This window comes from Lissotriton vulgaris, chromosome 7 (genome assembly GCF_964263255.1).
Source record: "Lissotriton vulgaris chromosome 7, aLisVul1.2, whole genome shotgun sequence".
Lineage (NCBI taxonomy): Eukaryota > Metazoa > Chordata > Amphibia > Caudata > Salamandridae > Lissotriton > Lissotriton vulgaris.
In genome coordinates, this window is record NC_141695.1 from 843,662,860 (window position 1) to 843,683,607 (window position 20,748).

The 20,748-nt window shown below is 41.5% G+C and overlaps 1 protein-coding gene across 1 annotated transcript in view; it reads left to right on the forward strand.

Annotated features, from left to right (window-relative positions):
* The window catches only part of SLC16A3 (solute carrier family 16 member 3), a 124,240-nt gene extending 113,605 nt beyond the window's left edge, over positions 1–10,635 (forward strand). Inside the window, exon 5 of the mRNA XM_086931200.1 lies at positions 5,335–10,635. Coding sequence (XP_086787326.1) covers positions 5,335–5,621 — 287 coding nt within the window. The 3' untranslated portion in view covers positions 5,622–10,635. The remainder of the gene's footprint in view (positions 1–5,334) is intronic.
* The last annotated feature ends 10,113 nt before the right edge of the window (positions 10,636–20,748 follow it).

Below are 20,748 nucleotides of genomic sequence, written 5' to 3' on the forward strand. Positions count from 1 at the left end.
CAGACAACACCTGTCATTGTTTAAAGTACCAGCAATTAAAGCTTTCATGGAAGGACTCAAAAGAGTCATTCCACCAAGAAGACCACCTTCCCCAGTCTGGAATCTCAACATAGTGCTTACCAGACTAATGGGACCACCCTTTGAACCTATGCATAGGTGTGAAATACAATTCCTCACATGGAAGGTGGCCTTCCTCATAGCTATCACGTCACTTAGAAGAGTAAGTGAACTGCAGGCTTTTACGATTCAGGAACCATTTATGCAGCTACACCAAAATAAAGTGGTTCTTAGAACAAACCCAAAATTCTTACCAAAGGTTATTTCAGCATTCCACATCAATCAGTCAGTGGAATTACCGGTTTTCTTTCCAAAACCACAAACAGTAGCGGAAAGAGCCCTACATACACTGGATGTTAGGAGGGCCATATTGTACTATATAGAGAGAACACAAACTTTCAGAAAGACAAAACAGCTATTTGTTGCGTTTTCTCCCACACATAAAGGCAATCCCATCTCCAAAGCGGGCATTGCCAGGTGGATTGTAAAATGCATTCAAATATGCTACTTAAAAGCAAAGAGAACATTAACTGTTCCTCCTAGAGCTCACTCTACACGTAAACTAGGAGCATCTATGGCATTTCTGGGAAACATTCCACTAGATGACATATGCAAAGCGGCTACCTGGGTTACACCGCACACTTTCACAAAACACTATTGTGTAGATGTGCACACAACACAACAAGCTAGAGTGGGACAAGCAGTATTAAAAACATTGTTTCAGACAGTTGCAACAGACACGGGCGACCACCGCTAGGGAGAGAACTGCTGTATAGTCTATTCATAATGTACCATCTGCAGCCCATATGCCTCGAACGGAATATGCTACTTACCAGTATGCATCTGTTCTTGGCATAGAGGGCTGCAGAGTGGTACATGCCCTCCCAGCCTCCCCGGAAACCTGTGTCTGTTCCAACACTATCTTATTTAGATACACTTACATGGGCACTCTTATCTGTATTCTACTATACTACTCCATCTAACCCTACTATGGCAAAACAATCTAAGGATGGAGCCGATGCCCATGCGCACTACCAACTAAGGGAGGAGTCACCAAGATACAAAAGACTCTCCAAGAGAAAAACAAAGTGCAATCATCCGAGCCCAACACCAGATGGCGATCTATTCATAATGTACCACTCTGCAGCCCTCTATGCCAAGAACAGATGCATACTGGTAAGTAGCATATTCCTTACGTGCCTGAAAACTAAATCAAGTCCCCCTAAGTCAGTTGTTTTGGGGGACTTGTTGGATGGATGGGTGGATGGATGGATGCCTGAATGATGTATGGATGGATGCTTGCATGATGGGTGGATGCATGATGGATGGATGGATGGATGCATGAATGAATGATGTATGGATGCAGGATGGGTGGGTGGATGGATGGGTGGATGCATGAATGATGTATGGATGGATGCATGCATGATGGGTGGATGCATGATGGATGGATGGGTGGATGGATGGATGGGTGGGTGCATGAATGAATGATGTATGGATGCAGGATGGTTGGGTGGATGGATGGGTGGATGCATGAATGATGTATGGATGCATGCATACATGATGGGCGGATGCATGATGGATGGATGGGTGGATGCATGAATGAATGATGTATGCAGGGTGGGTGGATGGGTGGATGCATGGATGCATGCATGATGGGTGGATGCATGATGGATGGATGGGTGGATGGGTGGGTGCATGAATGATGTATGGATGCAGGATGGGTGGGTGGATGTATGGGTGGATGGGTGGATGTATGAATGCATGCATGCATGATGGGTGGATGCATGATGGATGGATGGGTGGATGCATGAATGATGTATGGATGGTGGGTGGGTGGATAGATGGGTGGATGCATGAATGATGTATGGATGGATGCAAGGTGGTTCGGGCTCGCTCGCTGCGCTCAATCGCTGCAGTGCAATATGCAAATTAGTTTACGCCTCACCACTTTCAAATGTCACCAGCCGCCCCTGCTTGCAGCCATTGCCGCATATCTACAAAACAGACAACATATGTCGTTGTTTAGAGTACCAGCAATTAAAGCTTTTATGGAAGGATTAAAAAGAATTATTTCTCCTAGGTTATCACCCTCTCCAGTGTGGAACCTAAACATTGTTCTTACCAGGCTCATGGGACCCCCTTTTGAACCTTTACACAAATGTGAACTACAATTTCTCACATGCAAAACAGCTTTCCATGTTGCTATTACCTCTCTTAGAAGAGTTAGTGAAATTCAAGCTTTCACTATACAAGAACCTTTCTTACAATTACACCTTAACAAAGTGGTTCTAAGAACTAATCCTAAATTCCTTACTAAATTAATTACTCCTTTTCATCTAAACCAATCTGTTGAGTTACCAGTGTTTTCTCAAAACCCCGACTCGGTAGCAGAAAGAGCTTTACACACACTAGATGTCAAAAGAGCTCTTCTCTATTATATAGATAGGACCAAGTCCTTTGGCAAAACAAAGCAACTATTTGTAGCCTTCTCTCCACCACATAAAGGCAATCCCATTTCAAAATCAGCAATTGCAAGGTGGATTGTTAAATGTATACAAATATGCTATCTCAAAGCAAAACACACATTACCAGTTCCTCCTAGAGCGCACTCCACATGCAAACTAGGGGCCTCCATGGCTTTCTTAGGAAACATTCCCTTAGAAGACATCTGAAAGGCAGCAACATGGTCTACAACACACACCTTCACTAAACACTATTGTGTTGATGTGCAAGCCAAGCAGCAAGCTACAGTAGGCCAAGCTGTCCTTAAAACTCTCTTTCAAACTATTGCAACAGACACAGGTGACCACCGCTAGGGGAGACACTGCTGCACAATCAATGCTAAGTGTACAATCTGCAGCTCATATGCCTTGAACGGAAAATGCTACTTACCAGTATGCATCTGTTCTTGGCATGTAGAGCTGCAGAGTTGTTTACGCCCTCACGCCTCCCCGGGACCTGTGTCTGTTCCAGTTTTATCTTAATTAGATATACACGCATGGACTTCTGTCTACTAACTTCATCATGGCGAAAAACAATCTAAGGATGTAGCCGATGCCCAAGTGTGCTCTCGTCCGAGGGAGGAGTCACCTATCTCGTGACTACAAAGACTTCTTCCAAGACGACAACATCATGCAATCATCCGAGCCCAACACCAAGTGGCGATCTAATGCTAAGTGTACAACTCTGCAGCTCTACATGCCAAGAACAGATGCATACTGGTAAGTAGCATTTTCCTTTAGAAGTTGCTTGTATTTGATATTAGAATATACAAGAATTACAGCAAATAATACCTCATCCACTTTGAAATAGCTTTACACATGAAGAGAAAGGAACTATATTTAGGCAGGTGTGAACAATGTGCACAGGCTTAAAGCAGTCACTCAAAGTGAACGGAGCTAGAGGGTGAAATAGGCTGACCCATTGCCCCCTGTGTGAGCAGAAGCAAAATGTGACAATTTAACAGACCATTAGATGAAGCCCAGTAACCAAAAGTTCCTCCATGTACACTATGGATTACATTTTGGGAAAAGCAATAGTCTGGAGAAACTGCTAAAGCTGTTGCAAAGGCCACATATAAAAGCATGGGACTATGGGCCAGATGTACGACCATTCACTTTTGCGAGTCGCAAATCACTTCAAATTGCGACTCGCAATTTGCGACTCTCAAAAGTGCCTCATTAATATTCATGAGGCAAGCGCAATTTGGGACCCCATTGAGAATGGCTAGCACTCCAAGGATTGGTGGCCTTCTGGGGTCAGCAGACCAACATATCTGTGACTGCTTTTTAGGTCGAGCCCTGAGCCAGCGCTGTTCTGGGGTTGATCTGTGGTAGTAGAGTACGGGGAGAAGCCACGCCCACTCGCCCACCCATCTTTTTCATTAGCTTGTGTCTTTGTCGTTCCTAAATGCTTCCTTCCAATTGGTTTATTGGCTTGTTAGTCCCTCCTTATGACAGCCATATCATCATTTGTATCCTTCCAAGGCTACTGGCCCCTTAACTTTGAGTGTTGCACAGCACTATTTTCTTCCTATGCTTGCTCCCCCCTCCCGCAGTCTGTGCCTTCTTGCCCCCCCGCCTGCACTCCCACTTGCAATGCAATAGGTCTCGCTTAAATGCGAGTCCTATTGCATTGCAAATGCTTGTTAAATAAAGCAGTTTTTAAAAAAAAATGTAGCCCATTTTCCTTAAAGGAAGACGGACTGCATTTAAAAAAGAAAAATGTTTTAAGGGCAGGCCTGGGACCGCTGCCTGCTCTTAAAAATATTTTCGTACACACTTACAAAGGGGAAGGGCTTCCCGTTTGCGAGTGGTTTACCACCTACTTGAAGTAAGTGGTAAACTGCAAGTGTTTTGCAGCCGCAAATGGGGTCACAAAACAATAGTACACTGATACTTGCTATAAGGAAGGGACGCCCCTTCCTAATAGTGAGAGTCGCAAACGCTATTTCGCGAATCAGTGACTCACAAAATAGCATTTGTACATGCCAGGACCCTTTTTTGCGCTTGCAAATGGGCCGATATCCCGTTTGCGACTGGAAAAAAAACGGTTGGACAGCTGGCCCTGTGACAACGCTATGACGTTTCCATTTCAGTCATCTGTAACCTAAAGCAGTAAAGCTGACGCTCCCTTAGATTTGTCAAGAAACTCAAAGCTGAATTCAATCTGAAAATGATAACCTTCCAGGCAAACAGCTGCAACGTGAATGACCGGTGCAGCCACAGTGCTGTGTGCATTAGACACAGGTGAACAGATGGGGGACAGAAACACAAGTGCACATCTGTTAGGAAGCAGGGCTCTGTTCTGTCACAATGTGAAGGTATTATTACACTAAATAGCAATTGTTGGTGTTGTGCACATACACTCAGAGGCATAAGGTGCTCCATCCATGATGCCATTTTGCCCGAACCCACCAGTATCCAAGGTTCTGGTAGAATGATGAAAGGCCCAAAATGTAATAATACTGTCATATTAATGAGATTGACGGCTACTTAGTTATGTGGAATGTAGTTTTCATCGTGGTGCCTGGTATTGTAACCGAAGGAAGGCCGATTACAACTCCAGTCATGCATGAAGTTCTTACCTCCACATCCAACAGCTTATTAGGCATTACACCCACAAACAACAGGAGCTATATTGAAGTGGGGCATAATCGAAATTCGAATCATAAAAATTATAAAAAATGTATTTTGCTGGTCAGTTACTTTGCATCTATTTTGTCCTTGGAGGAACTATTGTCAGACGAACATTAACACTGGTTTGTGTTGATTACAGGTAAAGTTCGGGATGCCACCGGCAAATATTTTTATGTGTTCATCATTGCTGGAACTGAAGTGGTCACCTCAGCTCTGGTGTTGGCTCTGGGGAACTTCTTCTGTATTCGTAAAAAGGCAGAGGAGCCCAAGGCAATCGAAGTAGCAGCAGAGATCGAGGAGCTGAAAAAAAGTGAGGCGAACTCACCAGTAGGTTCCAAGGCTGCCTGTCCTGAAGCGGAACATTTTTTGAAAGAAGACCCGCAGAAGAATGGCGAAGTTGTAACTAACCCAGAAACATGTGTGTGAAAGATTACATGTGGGGAGACGTACAAATAATGTCAACGATTTATTTTAATATTCAGAGTATTTCAGGGCCGAATCATTGGTCCACCAGCTCTGAGCTGTTCGGAAAGTAAAAAGGTGGGTAAGCTGACCGGAAGTGCAGAGAGATGGTGGTTAGGTTATATTTTTAGCTACTCGAATTAAACGTGTGAGTGTTGATGTGAAGTGTCCCTGAAGGTCCTCTGCCTTTCTGTTATCTTTATGAAAGGTCAATGGGCATGGCTAGAGTGAGCTGGTGCTCCTTAGTATTTACGCCATGCCACAGCTAGGAACATACTTGCTTTGTGGAGAACCTCTTGTTCTGAATGTGTGAAGTGGCTCAGCCCTAATCTATCCTGAAATGTGTAATGTGCACCCTCAAATCTGTATTTATTTGGTTTATGAAAAACCAGTGTTGTAAGTGTTCTCTGTGTGTCTTCGGTCCATGTCATGGTTTCTGGAATGAGTGATGCTTCTAGACATACCCACATGGCGCTTGCTACTTGTGGTACCTTCATGGAGAACAGTGGACAGCTAAAGATGTCTAAAGTCAGGAACAGACTATTATACTGCAAACTTATTAACTCCAGGGTCTTCCTTGAGGGTGACGTTTGCGTACAAAAAAATATTATTCTAAAACCTGAGAATTACTATAGAATAATGCCAAAGAAGGAATCTGCATCCAACCTGCTGGATCAGATTTTTTAAGTAATTTTATAAACAATAAACCTATGTTATCTCTTGAGACCCTTCTACCTGCCTCAGACCCTGCACACTCCAGTGATGTAATATTAAGCTTCCCAGAGTAGAAAAAAAAATCAAACACCTCTGCCATCGCAGATGTACTTGATTTTGTACTTAAACTGATTTAAGTTAGCTTTTTTGTGAGCAGTGATTTGTGACCCTATATTGAAATACTTTGACAAAGTTCTAAAGAGACTTTGAACAAAAGAACGGTCTCTCAAATTTGCTCCTTCTTAAAGCAGTAAACATGAAATATATTCCCTTCAGTGCCTGGTAATTAATCCACTTTTTTATGTTTAATTCTAAGCCCTTTTGTTTAAAGAATGCTAATTTAATAATCTTATTATCACATACTCGCGCCCTAACTGAGGTACTTTTCATGGACTGGGTAGGTAAAGAACAAATGAACCCAGGTGAGCAGGGCACAGTATCAGGCATAGCCGGCACCCTGCAATATGTCTTAGGGCCTTATTTTGAGTTTGGTAGACTGATGGCCCGCCAAACCCATGGTGGAGGTCCGACCTCCCTCTAACAAGTTGGGTGGTCGGAACACCATGAGACTGGTGCTGCCGCCAGGGATCCGCGATCCCTTGCGGTCTTGTAGCGGTCTGAGGCCCCTGATTTGCTGCGGGTGCCGCTGCGGAATAACCAAGCATATTAGGAGTTTCCTCACTGCCACCATTTTCATGGCACTAAGCCTGCCATGAAAAGTATTGCTCTGAGGAAACAAAGTGGCCCCTACAGGGCTGCTTGGTGTCTCTGTGCCAGGAGATGCATGCAGAAGGACACTTGGTGTGCCCCCCTGTCTGCATGCACGCCCAGTTCCTTCAGAGTATGGACTTGACAGCCCATGCTATGCAGGAACGTGCAATGGTGTTCCCATTGCAGTGCCTTGCTAAGGTTCACATATGAGTATGAGCCTTAGAAGTGCACTGTTGTGGGCCAGTCGCCGCAGGACCGCACAACCCGGATTCCTGTTGGAATCAAGAGGGCGGTTGCATTATCGCTTTGGCGGTGTGGCAGCAGGGTGCTGGCGTGGCGGCCCGCTGCCACACCGTCAAAGTCATAATAAGGCCCTTTGCTGTAGCATTGTCTCAGTAGGGAATAGTATATATGTATACATGTCATACACAGTGCATGATCAGTTTTGAGTGGGTGCATAAAGAGAAATAATTCTACAGGTGATGGATGTTGAACTGAAACGTCAATAAATTAATCATATAGACATATTTACTGTGAGATAATTGGTGTGGAGGTAGCTAGCACGTAAATAATTCAGGCAATTTTTATAACATGTGGAGTTCATTTAGAGCAGTCGAGAATGATGTGAAAAGAGAGGTTTAGGACATTGCAGCAGAGACAGAGTTGAAGTGCCGGGACCCCTGTAGATGAACATATCACAATATAGATGCTGCAGGTGAAGGTTTGAGTGTGGTTAGGAGGTTTTATTTGACTTCAGGTTCTGAATAGGCACATATTGAGACAGTTTTAGAGAGAATATAGTGCAGCAGCTGGGAATAGCTGGTACAGTTTGTGTCTCAGCTTCTTACGTGGCCTCAATGGATAGGGCACACTGTGTCTTACTGTCAAAAGTTAGCAGCTATTACTGCACTTTAACAAATAACCTAATAGCAATTTGTACAGTATACCATGGCTTACCTTATAAATATGGGGTCAAATCAACTGGTTGAGTATAATGTGTCTAAGAGCCTCATTATGAGTCTGTCGGTCCACAGACCACCAGACTTGCGGGGGCATGGCGGCGGCGGTCTTCCGACTGCCTTTTTGCCACCAGGGGAGTCAGGCTGCCCTTGAACCACTGCAATAACCAGGGATCAGAGATCTCTGGCGGTGGGGCAGTGGTCTTGAGACCGCAATATGTGTGGCGACACTGCTGCGGCCCCATCAAGTATATTACAAGTTTCTTCTCAGGCACGGTTTTCATGCCCGTGAGCCCACCATGAAAACCATGGTGGGAAGGAAACAAAGGGGGCCTCTACAGAACCCCTGTTTCCTCAGAGCCATGGGGTGCATGCAGGGGGCACATGTTGTGCCCCAATTGTGTATGCATGCATCCCAGTACTTGCACGGCATGTACTCCAGCAGTCCATGTTGTGTAGCTACTTATTTTGACATTCCCTTTGCGGTGCCTATTTCATAGCCATCACTGTGGGAATGCGGAATAACTGCCCGCCAGACAGCAGAAAACTCCTATCTGGCAAGTGGTTTAACCATTGGTTTGGCGGCGCTGGAGCGAGGCGCTCATGTTCCTGCACCACCAAACTGGTAATGGGGCCCTAAGTGAGTAATTTAAGCCTAGCCGATACAATAGACAGTATATATGTGTAACGCCTGGCCTCGACTGTTACAGTAGACTGGGTTTTTGCTTCAGTGGGTGCAGTATACAGATCTTTAGATACTAGTACAGATTACTGTATCTTAGTTATAAACTGGCTACTGATGCTGCTGTATACTGTCAGCATTATCTTTAGTCCTAAGCTCAGTTAGTACAATGACTCCCAAACAAGCAAAATCCTGAAAAGTGTAAAGAGGTACCTTTTATAATACCAAAAGTTCAGCTCATTCAAACACAGGCCCAAAATCCAATTTTCACCTTTTGTAGTAAGACTTTTTACTATATTTATTTTTAAAAAAATACAGAAAGCCACAGAACAGAAAAGTACTTGAGAAACGTAGGGCGAGGTGAGATGTGGAAGGGAAAAAGCTCATGAATCACTATAGGAAAAAAAGTACAAACCTCTCAATGTAGGAGAAAGGCTTTACTTTGCTCATCACCGATGAGAAAGCCAAGCTATGAAGTGGGAGGATCTGGGTTTTCCACTGTACGGTAGTCCGGTAAAAGCACAGGCAATCCAGAAGCTGTAAAGAGGGAAGGCTTGTACAGTCCCACAGATAATGTGTTCGAAACACATTATTTGGCACCCACGCTGAAGTGAACCCACCAAGGAAAGAGCACGATCCGCAAGAGTTTTAGTTTTAAAAGATCAAAATGTTGCTTGTGAACTTTTCTTCCCTTCTTTCCAAATGTTTTTTAATACATTCAACCGGGCAGTCTATGATGCAATCGTTCATTGATAAGACTGCCGACCCACTGGTCACCACGGAGCAGTCTATATGGTTTAACCCCTTCGATACTGATGACGAGCTCAGCTCGTCATCAGCCACGGGTGGCGTGTGCTGATGACGAGCTGAGCTCGTCATAAACAATGTAGTTCACAAAGGGCCAGCACAGCGCAAAAATCACCGCAGCAGCGATGCGGTTAAGGAGAAAGCTAGGAAATTAGGAAATTAGGAAAAGAAGCCAAAGAGCTCTGATTACAGGAGCGGCCAAAGGCAAAGCAGTAAAGCAATAAAAAAAATGGACAGGAGTGGCAGAAAGGCAGAGACAACAGACTAGCAGGAGCACAACTGGGAAAAGAAAATGTTGCTTTGGAGATGGACACCTGTGAGCTTATGGTTTGTCGCTGCATTCCACTAGCACCAAAACATCTTGTGCTCTCTGGTTGTAGAGGTGCTCTGGTGCATTTTAGTTCAAACCTTTTATTGATGTGACTCATTTTTCTTTAGTAACCCTGCTTACAATTGATAGATCTGTCCCCCAGCAGTCAGGCAATTGTTAGCCATTTGGTGAGTGTGCTGGGTCCAAAAACCTGAGTTTGCCATGGTCTAATGTATTTGTAGTAAAATTACTGGATGAATAAAAACATGCATATATTTAAATTGCCCATGTTTACAGGAAGTTAAAAAAGTCCTCCATTAACTATATGTCTAAATATAGTCTTTGATCTTATCATAGAGTAAGTATTCTAAATCAGTTAAGACAAATTCTTACTGAGAACCAACATCCTTTTTTGTTTCTGACAGAAAAGCAATATTTTCACAACTCCCCCTTACCCAGCCCAGTAGTACAAAATATGTCTGAGGGAGCCTTAGAGACTCCTCTAACACATGTTCAGCTGTTACAGTCACTACTCCAACTTCCCTGGATGGTCCATGCCTTCCGATTCACAGAGCTGTGTGCTCCAGCGTGTGTGTACTTCAGAGCCTGTCTGCTCTTCTTATGCATGTTTGTCTGTGTCCACTGGTGGTCTAGTTTCCCCATAAATGCACTTTATTGTGAATTGTAGGCACCACACGATTTTTAGTGACTTGGTGCACAGTGAATAAATATATATATTGTGTTGTCAAAACTGGAATTTTGGTAATTGCAATAAAGAGTGGAATTGTAAATGTTTGTTTGGATGGGCGTGGTTTTTAAGGGAGATTATAATTGAAACTGATATTGCAAAACAATGAATGGCCCAAAGGAATCGTGCCGAGTAACATGATTCAGAAAAAATGGAAGAGAGGTCTAGACGGTGGTAACTTAGGTTCCTCAGCAAGAAAGACAACTCAACGGTCTAAAACCCATAGAGTCTCCTGGATACATAATTGCCCTTTTCCAACCAAGAAATTATACTTTATCAGCCTTATTCATGACGCCGAAATCGGCTTGCAAAGGGCCAGATTCTGAGAATCTGGCCCTTTGCGAGTGCGATTTTTGCATTTGGGATTCATCATCCCAAATGCAAAAATCGCTATTTGCTCTATCACATATTTGCGAGGAATTACATTTAAGGAATCTCTATTTGAGATTCCTTAAATGTAATTCATCATCCATTTTTCAATTACGAATTCGCAATTTCTGGCCGCAATTTACCGCGAGGTCAGACCTCGTGGTAAATTGCGAAAACTCAGAAAAATGCTTTTAAATGCATTTTTCTGAGTTGCATGTTACACACACACATGTCCTTTGGACATGTGTGTGTGCAACACCTGTGTAAAATTTCATTTGAGGGGTGCTACAGGGTGTCCTTAGGACACCCCTGGCACCCTTCAAATCGCTACCTTATTTGCGATTAGCTAATTGCTAATCGCAAATAAGGAATACTCCCCATTCATTCCTATGGGCCTTTTGGCCCGTAGGAATGACTGGCGAGTTATTCCTTATTTGCGGTTAGCAATTTGCTAATCGCAAATAAGGATTATGTACGAATCGCATTTCTTAATGCAATTTCTACATGAATCCCGTTTTGCGAGTCCTTAATAGCGATTCGCTATGAATCGCTATTAGGGGCTCGCAAAACGGGAGAATGATGAATCAGGCTGTATGTCTCCAAAGCTGCAGACACAACAAACAAACTCTTAGGGTGTACAGACAACACACACCCCTTTGTGATGACTAAATGTCTGTGCAAATAGAGAAGAATCTACTGCATCTGGGCAAACTAAGCAGGAGATTTCGACAGCGTCAGGAGAAAAACCAATCCTCTCACAGACTGTATTCCTATTCATGATTCAGGGATCTCTAAAATATTGCCTTCCCTAACAATGATGTCATCATCAGCGATATCCCCATTGCCAAGGTTCTCACAGATTTTAATCCTATTGAATAGCCGGAGATATCCAAAACCCGGTCCTCCCTCAAACTGATAGCATTACAAACAGACATCTCTAGTCCCAATGTTCTCTGCACTTGAAATCATAGCCACTCACCAACTCTCCTTGCACCTAGAAACAAATCACATTTTCAGTGGCTTCCACTCCAGAGTTTGACCTCACTTCGGGACCTTAACAGTCATTGCTTATTATATGGTAGGAACATCTCAGCAACATGGATCAGGGAAACCTCCTTGGACTTAAGGTACTTTACCTTACTGCTGCATTCATCATCTTTGACCAGAAAATCCTGTTAAACGGACTAAAGGTGGGCAGTATTAAGGATATGGCCCTGGCCCTGGTCCTGCTCAGTTTATTTTTGAGTGGCTGTACCACTAAGTTAAGCTTTTCTCCTTCTCTAATACTGCAGGCTAAGTTCCCAGGGATCAGCCTTCTCTCTGATGTCTTTGAATTGTGTGCATGATTTCCTGCAAACATGAACAGAGACTTTATAAGTATACTAGCAGATTGTGTGCCAAACCCCACAGGAATCAACTGTCCCCTGATCCTTTGAAGATGGTATGAGTCAAAATGGCCCTTTAGGTAGATGTGTCCAACTACAATAGTACCCACTTTCTATCTAAAAGTCCACAGAGAACTGAAGGATTGACTAAAAGGGCATAACTGTATTGCATAATCTAGGCTTTGAAACACCAGAAAAATCTTTGTGTAAATATACCCTAGTCCGAGGTTCTTATAGTTGCGCAGGAATTACATGTAGTTTACAATGCAATTAGCTATGGATGTTGAGGCCACCTCCAAAACTGGCAAGATGTGCTACCCTGAAATGATCTTGAGCATTTCCTAAATCAACACAATAACCAGAGGTTTGTTCCACACCAACAGATGGTACGTGGGTACTCCAACTACTGAGTAGACCACAAATGGCTGTTGAGGTCCTAGCTGGACTATTGAAACTCTGTCTGCATTGCTCAGACACTATGCAAATAGTAAGGGCCAAGACTCACATGATCTGACCATGTCTCTGTTAAAATACACACCTACATCATCCCTGCTTTGAAAGTGTCCTGTTTGCTCCCAGTCTACTAGAGACCAAAGAGCATGTTTGCCCTGTTCCCTGTGAGCTACATGACCACAACCCTCATAACGAGAAGATCTTCTCACACTACCAGCTAGCCAAGCCTTGAGGTTTGCACTCCACCACCTACTCATTTTACAACAAACAGTCATAGACACACGGGTGCACGCACACAAACATCCACACATATATCTCAGATGAGTAGCAGAATTCATGTGATTCTTCCGTACCTAAAAACACATCTCGTCATATATTGGGCAGAGGAACCAACAGACAGCATGGCCCAGTAATCAACCAACTTCTGAATCCCCAACCCACCCTCAATCTAGTGCCCTGAATCACACTAAAGCTACGATCTAAAGCCATATAAAAAATATGTGAAATAAAATAGTTCTAAGTGTAAATTGTGCATTATAAACAATAATTCTGAGGACCTGAACAGGATGGAGGCGAGATCTTAATTATCACCAAACTGTAGCGGGATTGTTGTGGTACTGTTAATGGATCCTGTTGAAGTAGGAAGAAATGTTACAGAAACATGGGGGAGCAAGAGGCTTCTTCTGATGCACAGACAGGAGTATATGACCACAAATCCCTGGTTCGGGTTTATTTGCTGTAATCTATTCAACTCTGGAGGCCTCATCAGTAGTCAAATGTCCAACTCTAGAGGTCTCATCTGAAGTATTGTTCTGAGCTCTGGATCCTTCACCTGCAGTATTGTGTCCACCTTGAGGGATCGCTTGGAGCAATGTATCAAGTTTTGCAGGTAAATAATGGCAAAACAAAAAAGGCATATGGATAAAAGCCCAGCGATTGGCATCCAAATAGGCACAGGCTTTAACCAGCATTCCCAGTAGTGTAAACATGCCTATAGTGAAGGAAAAGAAAGGTCAGGGAATATGAGAACAGAATTAAAATCACTGTGGTCTCAGGGGAAGCAGGAGCTTTAAGCATTTCTGTGCTCCAAATGCTCCCTTTGTGCCCCACTACCTCGGCTGTTATTAAATATGATCCTTGCATGGCACTGCAATAATAACTTAAACAAAAACATCACATGTTTAAAACTGGTGGAGTTAAGGAATCGTGCTTTTATAATATTTACTTTTCACTATATTATACACAGAAAAACTTAAGAAGTAAACACACACTCTCGCTCTTCACCATTTACCCCACCAGTTTTATCTGTGGGTTTCCTAGGCACCCCTTTAAACATATTTTTTATATATGTCACCAATTATAACTCACAAAGGGACTAAACACAGTCTAAGAGTTCACAGATTTGTGCAATTTACACTTACGTAAATAATGTAACTGTGCCATTGGTGTATGCTTTGTTACCTGGCAAACATTCTTAGGCTTACACTGAAGTGTTGTCATATAAACAAAATTCCAAGGGAAAATAATAATTGACTTTGAATTAACAATGTTAAATTCTATTTAAAAAATATCTTGCTATTCATATTCAAGGGTATTTTTCATTTTTCCCAGGCATTATGGGAAATATTCACAAAACATCCTGAGCAGAACAATATATGTGTAATAGCAAATTATAGTTTGAATTAAGAAAACTAACAACTTTATGCTTTGTACCTCCAGAACCTCAATTATTAAATGTCGCTATTTTTCACAACATATGGCAAAACTGACTCCACTCTTCAATTATTTTGAAAAAAAACTGAATAGGCCAGCTAAGCATGTTGGGTCACAAAAGAAAACTAGGTTTCCTAATCGAGAGATGGAACTGTTACTCTACCTGTTTAGAGGGAGGTGCAAAGACTAACAATGCCATTGAGGGATGCCATAACTCAATTTAATAGTGCAACTGGAAAAAGTCATATTAACTTAATTCATGTCCTGGATTTTTTTGAAAAAAAGAACAACGTTTTCAGGAAATGAGAAAGGTTCAATCTTTAGCAGGCAGTCTGCTGCCTAGAATGAGTTAAAAAGATAAAGAAATGAGCGAACGACTAATGACCAAAATCCAGTAAGTTCAATGGGAGAGGTGCAGACTAACTGGAAAACAATGCCTAAATTTTACATTTCTGACCATGTTATTTTACTTTAAAAACAGCATAAATAAAACATTACTCTCCTGTTTTGAAATATATCAATAAATTAATTGGCAACATTTATTGGGGAAAACGTATGTATCCACGCACCAAGATCTTTGACTAAACCATTAAAATGCTTTACATCACAATCCCTAGAAATATATATAGTTTTTCAAATAAAAAAATAAAAAATGCAACCCACGGCGAAAGGGTTAGAAAGAAGGAGGAATTGTCAATTATATTACACTACACCTCCTAACAACAGTATTTCAAATCTCTAGAAACACAAGTTTAATTTTAAAAACATAATTTATCCAAAAAACACGCACTTCACAAAAAAGCTCAACAAAATATTAAATAAACAATTTCCCAAAACATCAGTTGGTAAAAAATAAAACAGTTCCCAGATTTAAGCCTTAGTAAACAAAATACAAACATCACAACACTCTCTAACACATTACTACCTCCCTTATTCCCTTCTTTTAGTAAATTATTCAGCCAACATTTAAAATTATTTTAAAAAGTTTTGTGTTGCCTGACTGCAGCTCCCATGTCCATCTGATGTGATCTTGGCAGTGGAAAACTATTGACTAAAGAAACAGACCCACGACAGAGAACATCAAACAAAATGGTGGTCATTACAAGTAAAAAAGGACAATCATTGCAATGAAAGTCTACGGAAACCATTGGAAATGGTAAATAATATATAATATTGCTTAAACAAAGTTAAATAAATGTTGATTAAAAATGTATAATATATTATATTAAAAAAGTATTTGAGTCTGTTATGTTTTTTACATATTTAATGAATTGCAAAACAACTTTAAAATATATTTTTTCTAAATTGTTTATTTGAAAATTAATATTTATATATGTATGAAAGAAAATATTGTACACGTTTTTTATTGATTATTCATTTTATATTGTAATCTTGCTATATTGTTATAAAAAATATTTTATTCCAATTAACTTTTTAAATAATGCAAATATTTATTTTGCAAACTTGTTTACTATCAAATAATTGAAAACAATTCCCCTACTTCACTCTACTTTTTTTTTAAAGACATTACTTACTACTCTAAGATCTTAATTCAAGAAATTAGTTCAGTGATTTTTATTAGACATATCCAAAAAATTAATGATAAAAATATTAATGAATAAATAAGTATTAATGAACTCAATGAACTCCCCCACCCTGTTCCCCCAAAACCCTAACCTACGGCTCCTATAATTTGTTACGTTTTAAAAAATTTCAACAAAAAAGTTTTTTATTAATATTAAAATACCAACTTACTATTATAAATGTCAATGGCCCATACTTACCTATACTTATCATTTGTGGCAAATGCAGGCATTGTAAAGGCATCTGTGGTATAGGCCCACCTGGTAAAGGCAATTGAATGGCAAAGGCTGTTCCCTCTAAAAGAAGAAGGAGGGTTGTGAGGTGAACTTGGATAGTTGACTTGGTTGGAGCAGTCCAATCTTAAAGATATTTTGGGGCACCAGACATGAGGTATTCCTTCATTCCTCTGGATGACTTCAAATGGGTTGTCCAATCACTAGTCCTCTCCAAACTTGACTACGGCAACGCTATCCTCACCGGAACCCCTAAAGTACACATAGCCCCCCTTAGAGCTGTGCTCAACTTGGCTGCCAGGCTCATCATGCACTGCAAACGATTTGACCACATCTCCCTGGCCCTTAAATCCTAAAATGGCTGCCCATTGAAGGAAAATTCTTTTATAAGACAGCCTGCATCACGCACAAAGCTCTTCACCAACAATACCTGCGGTACCTAACAAACAAACTCAATAAAACAGCCGCTCCAGAGTGATGAGAAGCACCACTGTGCTCCTCCTCGTCCCCCGCTTCTAAAAAAGAAAACCACCCAATCTGGCTCCTTCTCCAGAAATGCTTTGAACATCTGGAATGCCCTCCCGAGTGACTTGCGCTGCAACCCCTCCTAACTCAGCTTAAAAAAAAGAGCTAAAACATCAACTTCTCAACAAATATTGGGGTCTATAATCACTCCTTTGACCTTGCTTTCCGTCTCCCCTGCATTGGTTATCTTTCTGTTTTTCCTGGCTCTCCCTTCGCTCTCCCTTTTTACATATCATCCTGTTTACCCTGACCTTACCCTCTTTTGCTCCCCACCCCGTCTCATATCCTTACCCCCTACCTCTACAATTTCTTCTTTCCGGTCTATACTCTCTTAGCTACCCTGAGTTGTTACCCCCATTTTATTATTTAGATGTATATAACCTGCGAACCACCCAGAATTGTACACCTCTTAACTTATGAGAGATGTACTTGCTTGTTTTGTTTACCCTTAACAATTGCTTTTCTTGATTGCTTCTGCTCATGTAAATCGCTCTGATACCCCCGGGTCTATCCATCGCTATATAAAACATTTCAAATACATAAATAAGTATTTGGGGGCCCTCGTTCAGTCCAACTGTTAATTTGGCCCCCTCTGATATCAAACAACTTTGAATTTTCCTTACACTTTCCAGAAATACGGGCACAAAAAAGATGTTTACCTCAGTAAGATAAATAGTACCAAAAGAAACCTTCAGCAAGATTTGGTGATGCCATTTGATTTTGTTCTTGGATATAGAATTGTCTTTTGTCTTTGAATTTCAGTGCTCATTTTAGAAAACACACAGTGATAGAGTCTTTTGGTGGGTGTCTAGTAGACTACTAAACACCATTAAAATAAACATATATGAGTAGCACTTAAAATTGTAGTTTTAGTTCAATAAAATTCTTATTCACAAATAAATTACCCTTCACAACTGGCTTTTACTGTGCAACAGTAAAAGTTAAACCTGTGCTCCATGTTGTATGAAGTCTCATAATTGTACTCTTAAATCTTTTTCATTGCCTTGTCCTTCCTCTCTTTTATCTTTGTGAACATTTGATTGGCTGGACAGTGAAAATGAAACTGCTGAGAAAGAAACAATGAAGAGGTGGGAGATAGGAGAAAAATAGAAATAAAGGGAACCCTATAGCAAGGGAAAGGAAGAGAAGAAGAGAAGTAGAGTTAGAGATGTGGTAGGAGAGATAGGCAAAGACAGAAATGTAAGGTAGCCAAAGAGTAAAATACAGCAAGGTATAAAGAGGATGGAGTAAGTAGATGAAGAAATGTAGTGAGATAGGCAAGTCTTGAGAACAAGAGGGAATTCCAGGTACAGGAAGCCCTCTGCACAGTCCTCCATTGGGCAAAATGCCACCCGCCACTCCAGTGAGCTCCACCTGTTCTTAACTGCTTTGCTCTCACCGACACTGTCTGTTGCCAGGAGTGAAAGTGGGGTGTCAGGTCTGTGCAACCTCAGGTGAGCGGGGATGGCAGCTGCTGGGAGAAAGAACCCTCTACTCTATGGGCTGCTGACCACGTCTCTGGAAATCAGATATTTTGTCTGTTAGTTGGCTGTTGAGATCTAACCTCTTGTAGGCACACCATCTCCTTGAGAAGCCTTTGACTGTCAAGTGCGCAAATGTACTTAGCCAAGTTTAGAAAGACAAGGTAGGACAGACTCGTTCAATAAGTAGTTATTATTTCATTGGTATTGGTTTAAAGATATAGTAAGGTGGTCAGACGGAGGAAGCATCCTTTATATGGTGCACACGCCTCCAGGTGCATCATTTTGAGGATACATTTACCTTCAGGGCCAGTAATTAATTCAAACAAGAAATAACTCTATTGTCTACCTCTTTTAGTCTCCTGTTTATTTTTGTAACGTTCTCTCATGTAACGTAACTGCTTCTATTGTACAGCACTCTGACACCTTCGGGTAAAGTCTGCGCTAAATAAAAATGCATTAAATAAATAAATTCATCTACGATATTCTGATAATTTGGAAAGGAGATATTTTGCTTGGATTAATATTCATGAGCCTTATTTGAAATTCACCAAGACATACTCCATCCAGAAGATTTTAGATCTCACTATTAAGATTGACAATGGAAGACTAACAACTACAACATACCAAAAAACAACTGATCGCAATAGTCTCTTGAGATTTGATAGTCATCATCAAAGGGCTTTGAGACAGAACTTACAATATGGACAATTCCTACGATTGTGCAGGAAATGCAGTTCCTTACAAGACTATGAAAATCAAGCTGCCAAACAATCTACTAAACTCAAAAATAAGAGATACCCTGAGAAAATTATCCACAATACAAGAAAACGAGCAAGAAATAATAACAGGGAAACACTGTTAGAGACATTTTCCAAACCAACGAATGAACTCATCACTTGTGTAACCACTTTGACCCAAAGATCCAACAATATAAATAGGATCAGCCACAAAAAATGGCATATTCTGAATACCTCTAAACTTGATTTACCGAAACCTTTCTTTGCTTTTAAGAGATCCAAAAATTTGAGAGATCAGTTAGTAATATGAGATCTCAGACACCCATAACCACACAATGTACCCTGACAAAGGATCTTCCCAAGATTAAGGGCCACTATCCTTGTTGGGATTGCAATATTTGTCCTCTCACTGAAATCACTAAAGAAATTGACATAGGCCTACCCTACAAATGGGAACTATAGGGACATACAAATTGTAATACCAACATTAGTATTTATCTGATTATCCTATTCTGGAAAACTGTGACCATAGAGGGTGGCAGCCTCTATCTTATATTTGTGGACCTTAAATCTGCGTTTGATCTTGTCCATAGGTATACACTTTGGGCAATATTATTGAACATAGGAGCCCCTGAGTACCTTTGCCATCAGATAAAATGCCTACGCCAAGGTTTATTTTGCACAAATTAGGTATGGCATAAATGGTGAACTCTCAGCTCCTTTCCCAGTAGAGAGAGGTATACGCCAAGGCAGCATCTTGGCTCCGACCCTTTTCTCCTTTTTTAATAATGGCCTAATCGAGTCATTGGTAGCTGGAAAGGATATTAATGCCCCCAGGCTAGTGAACCGCAAAATACCTGCCATGATGTTCGCATACGATACCCTCCTGCTCTCAAAATCCCCTATGGGCATACAAAGTGCACTTGATACTTTTAGTGCCTTCTGTAGATACATGGGTTTGGGGATCAATCTTCAAAAAACAAAGTATATGGTCTTTAATGTGAATAACAGCACTCACCCAAACCCCTGTCTAGAAAGAAGGGCTCTAGAGAGGGTATCTATTTTTGACTACTCGGGGATCACGCTTACTGAGAAATTGGATTGGGGGCACAAATAAGGAAAGCAAGTCTGAAGCTGGCGCAGTCAGCGGGAGGTATCTCTAAGGCCTATAAGAGCTGCACCCATAATGCAGTAGGCCCTGCGGCAGAACTTTGCAAGGCAACTCCTGGGTCTGCAGAAGAAACCTGCCCTGTGACCACTAGAACGGTACTCTTTGAGACCTGTAGAAAATATAAACTGGGCCAGCAATGGAAGGGTCTACATCTGGCCGTCTAACCCTTAGGTTTCTGGAAGTAAAAGCCTATCCAGGCTAGAATCGGTGTTAGACGATATTCAGCCACTCCTTACGAAGAAGCTGTTCCACCAATTCAGACATCGGGTGCTCCCGCTCCGATCATTTACCAACAAGTGGCGGGCACCCCCAGTCTGGTTTGTCCAGAGTGCGAGAATGCAAAGGAAACTGAAATTCAAGTGCTATTCTTCTGCCATGTTTATAGCAGGTCAAGGTCTCGTTCGCTGCTAAAGTTGTGCAGGAACCTGGGGCCCAGACACTGTTATGAGGTGTTTAGGTTACTTAGGTATGATACTGATATGCCCATTGTGTTCTCCATCTCACGC